This window comes from Colletotrichum jinshuiense, chromosome 9 (genome assembly GCF_051148585.1).
Source record: "Colletotrichum jinshuiense chromosome 9, complete sequence".
Lineage (NCBI taxonomy): Eukaryota > Fungi > Ascomycota > Sordariomycetes > Glomerellales > Glomerellaceae > Colletotrichum > Colletotrichum jinshuiense.
In genome coordinates this window covers 908,981-913,505 of record NC_139316.1, presented here as the reverse complement: position 1 = coordinate 913,505, position 4,525 = coordinate 908,981, and the positions used below count along the sequence as shown (strand labels likewise).

The following is a 4,525-nucleotide window of genomic DNA, read 5'->3' as shown; positions in this document are numbered from 1 at the left end:
CAACTCACTCTGCCGCAGTGTGGAGGGGATGCTTTATTTTATTTTTAAAGTTGCCTGCCAAATCAGTCCCTTCGCCCATCCAAATATGCTCCGGCATGTTGAACTCCGTTTTTGATAAAAAGATTCCCCAGGGCATGGCAGCCTTGTGGAGTTGTCACGCCGAGGAAAAGAATTGCCTGCTTGTCGTTTATGGCCTGTGGTGGCGTCGTCCGGGACGCCGGGTTTGCGTGCCTACATCGCCGGATGGACAATTGCCTCCATCCCGAAGATGTCTCAATGGACCTGCCTCAGAGGGCGAGCCCGGTACCGTCGCCGGTCCAACGGTACAGAGCAAGCAGCTCCCGCCGGCGCTGGTGCTGTTCGTTGAGGTCCTCCGGCACGCGGCCTCGAACCTGCGCTAGAGCACTCCGCATAACCTTGCTAAAGTTGCGCTGTGAGAAGGGGAGACGTTAGCAAACCACGGGATTCCAGAGTTCTCGGCCATGGGGGCATCTTACCTGGTACTCCGTGTTGAGGGTCACGACGCAGGCCTCGTGGGCTCGGACGATGGTCTCGCACGCCTTGACGACGCTGGGGGATGCCTCGAGCTGGAGCTTGTCGGCGATCAGCAGCAGGAGGAACGACCCCTGCAGGAGATAGATGCCGAAGAAGAAGGGCATGAACTCCAGCCCCGGGTCGAACTCGAGGATGTTGCTGATGGCCTCGGCGGCCGAGACGGCGTGGCCCGTGGCGGTGATGAAGCCCTGGGACGAGATCCACAGGTCGTTGTCGTCGATGAGGTTGATGGGGTCCCATTTGCCGGCCAGCAGGATGTGCAGCACGTGCATGACGTGGGTGCCGTAGGCCATGACGATCTTGGTCTGGATGTCGCTCTCCGTCATGCGGTTCGAGGCGTTGGTGTGCACCGAGTGGACGGACGGGGTCCCAATGTCTGCAATCGGGCCGTGTTCCACGCTCTCCGGGTTGCCCGCGTCGCCCTTGTCGTCCATGCTCAGGTTGAGCCGGGTGAGGTGCAGCTGCTCGAACCGCTTGAGGCTCTTCTCGTACGCCTCGAGGTGGCGGGTGATCTCGCTGGCCTGGTCGTCCCACTCGCGCGCGGAGCGGAAGCCGACGCCGAACCTGGGGTGGTTCCGGGCGTGGTGCAGATCTACTATCTCGCCCAGAATGGTCATCAGGGGCAGGAAGTAGCCGAATATGCTGTGCCCTGTGCATTCGAAATGCGGGCCGCGTATGCGGCCGGACTGGCCGGTCGAGGCGTCTCTTAGACTCGGATCGGTCGTGGCGTGGGTGTGGCGAAACTCTCCGTTCTGCCACGCCGTGTCGTCCATCGGCTGCATCAGACCGGCGCATTCGAGGTCGAGCAGGAACAAGGGGCGGTTGTAGCAAAGCGCCAGATGCCGGTCAACGATGTACGTAAGCCACCATATCCGGCGACGCTCTTCGCGCTCCTCCTCCGTAATGACACCCGGGTGACTGCCGCCGCCCATGTCATCCTCGGCGTCGGCATCGGCATCGGCTTCGTGGCCGGTGCTTCGGTTCATGGACAGTGGCGTCGGCGGCAGTTCGCGGCCGAGCTTCAGCTCGCGAGCCAGTGACCAGGCCGCGTTCCACCACCGGAGGCTTGCGCCCTTGTACTCGCTTGCGGAAACCACGGTTGCGAGGTGGATGTAGGTGATAACATCGTCCAGACTACCAGCGGCGCCGAACGGCCCAGACTCCCCCGTCAGTGCATCCATGCTTATAGATCCGGGGAGTGCAACTCCCAGTCCGCCAAGTGCCACGCCGTCAATGACGGGGCTAGTGACGGGGGATGTGTCGCCGGAGGGTGTGTGGATGAGCGGTTTCAGCAGACTGACTGTCAGCTCGAGTAGCCTCTGGCAAATCTTCCCCCGTGCTGACGGGACACTGGTCAGGAATGGCGCATCGCTTGTCTGGGCCGCCACCCATAGGATGCTGGCCAGAAGAGCGGGTTGGCAGTGTCTCGGTTTCGACGGGTGGAGGAAGGATCTCTTGCGGAAGACGAATCCCAGAACGTAGGGGGACATCGGATGCATCTGCGCCGACGAAGACGACGCAAAGTAGAGGTCGATCAGATCGCAGGCCAGAGGAATCGGGATCAGATTCCCAAGATGGGGAAGCAAGGGCTGCAGCACCGGGTATCGCAGCTGCTGACCGGGGTGGCCGTAGCTGCTTGGAGGCAAGTGAGTCTGGTACTGTGCCGGCGGAGATGACATCGATATCCATTCCGGAGAGGTTGGTTCGCCCCCCATTGGGTAGGCGCTGATAGGACTGGCTGCAATGCGAAACGGCGCGCCGTTGGTGTAGGCAGTAGGGCTCTGGGTCTGGATGGCATAAGGTATTTCGGGGTACGCCGACATGCCGCCCTGGTTTGGACCGTAACCCGCGTGGGCAGATCCTGCCATCATGTGTGCGTCTAGACTTTGTCTGTCGTAGCCTCCGTGGACACCGCCGTAGCCGTTGAGGTCCAGCGTCGTCGGGCTCTCCAGATGATCCCTTTCCATGCCGTGGACAGTCGACAGGTGGGTTTGGCCGCCGGTCATGTCGCCTAGGCTGTCGAGCGAGCCTGTTCTCTGGCTTCGTTGCAGCCCGTCTTCGCTGAGGTCATCAATGACCCTCCCGCCATGGCTCTGGTGCGAGTCGCTCCCCAGGGGCTGCCCGGTCTTGCCGCTGACGGACTCGGACTGCTCTGATGACTGGCCGTTCTCGTCGGATGATGATTTGTGCCCATGGCCCGCGGCTGCCGCAGCGGCTTGCGCGGCAAGGTCTTTTCGCGAAGCCTTGCCTCTCTTCTTTCTTTCGCGGATGTACTCGCAGCCCAGCCCAAATTCTGATAGACATGTTAATCAAACGGGCCAGAAGCTCAACCCCTTCCGCTCAGCGTGTGCTTACCTACGCAGTGGGCGCAAGGGTTTTGCCCGTCGCATTTCGTACGGAGCTGGTTGCACTGGTCACATGCCCTGCTGATTCTCCTGCGAATGGGCCCCGACCCGCTGGATGCCCGAGCTGCGGGGCCATAGGGATGTTGGCGATGTTTCGACTGAGGTCCGCCTCGAGCAAGATGTGGGTTATGCACCCCTACATGTTGTTGGAGTTGCTGCAGCGCATAATGTGAGTTTGGGGCGAGCGGGTCGAGCCCGTTGGCGTGGGGGTGGCCGTTTTGGACGTGGGCGTTGGCGAAGAGGGTGCTGGACGGCATGCCGTGATATGGGGAGAAGCGATGAAGCGGGTTGGACAACATCCTGTGTTCCTCGTGCTGGGACCAAGCCCGCTGGTGACGGTGTATTGGCTGAATGTTGAAAGAGTTACCCCAGAAGGTGAGTAGCTTAGTTGTGTTTGCTCGTGTATAGCTGAAGCAGGTTGGTTTCGTCGTATGAGATGAGACAACGTTTGGCGGTATAATTCAGTTAAAGTGAGTAGTAGTGTTGACAATGTCGTTGTCCCTAAACTAGGAACTGGCGATAGACATATATCTCTCGCTGCGTTCCGTGTCCTGGTTCGGTGCGGATGTATACAGTGACGCGATGCTACTCCTGCTTCACACTCAGTCAGCGGCGCTGGAGCGGACCGAAATAGTAGGGTGCGTAAAGGGGCTAGTTCAAGGGGACGGGATGGGCATGGGGCACAGTAATATGAGCCAGAATAAGAAGTACACAACATTGGCACAAGATCTGCATTGTCGTTGGACGGCATGGTTGCGACCTCCAAGAAAAGCGATGGCGGGGTTGATGCGCAGACAGCCTGGTGGCCAAGCAGGGTGGAACAAGTGGCAGGGGGACGGGAGAGCCTGGCAGTGCCGCGCAAAGGAAAGGAGAAGAATGCGCGGGAGAAGAAGCTCTGTGAATTTGAGAAATTAGGCCTGAGCCCAACTTACCTTAGACCTTGAGTGCGTCGCGGGCCATTCGAGGTTTGTTGATGCTGGCGCTGATCGCAAAGAACCGGCCCCCAAATATGAAGAGCTCAGTCGTCGTTCCACCTCTTCCGTGTCAACTTGGGTGGCGCAGAATGCACGTTGCTCTTTTGAATGGTTGAGATGTCCCAAAAGTAACCTCTGAATGGGCCAGAAGCTTGGGGGCGGTATCCAGATTCCGAATCCGATTGAAAGTGTCGAGTTTGAGATCGACGCTTGTTGCGATGACTTGTGTCGAGCCCTCTTTTCCCTTCCCCTCTTACTCTGTTTGCCTGTCTACAACGATGCCTGGATCCGGAAGCTTGGCATGCATTTACGAGTATAGCTCCGTGAGAAGATGTTGGTGTCCAAGTTGCTCGTGAAATGTCAGTTCAGTCGGTCCGCTTGCCATCAGGAAGTGTGGACCATGGCGTTCAGGCTTTTAAGATAATATACACGGCGGAACGAAAGGACGGGAGCGTGAGGAGGATGGGTGGTAGACGAATGGAGTAGATGTAGGTACGGGCGAATGATTCCCAAGAGAAAAATAAAAAGATGTTCGGCAACGCATGTACAGGCGTACAGGCAGCGCGTCGGGTTCTCGAAGGGGGGAAGAAG

The 4,525-nt window shown here is 58.8% G+C and overlaps 1 protein-coding gene across 1 annotated transcript; it reads right to left on the bottom strand.

Annotated features, from left to right (window-relative positions):
- Nucleotides 1-287: 287 nt before the first annotated feature.
- On the bottom strand, nt 288-3,259 carry EsH8_IX_000262 (transcription factor domain-containing protein; the record flags this gene model as incomplete). The annotated part of the gene is made up of 3 exons (XM_083266598.1): nt 288-431; nt 498-2,848; nt 2,911-3,259. The coding sequence occupies 3 exons, from the start codon at nt 3,257-3,259 to the stop codon at nt 288-290; spliced, it is 2,844 nt and encodes a 947-aa protein (XP_083130163.1).
- Nucleotides 3,260-4,525: the final 1,266 nt, after the last annotated feature.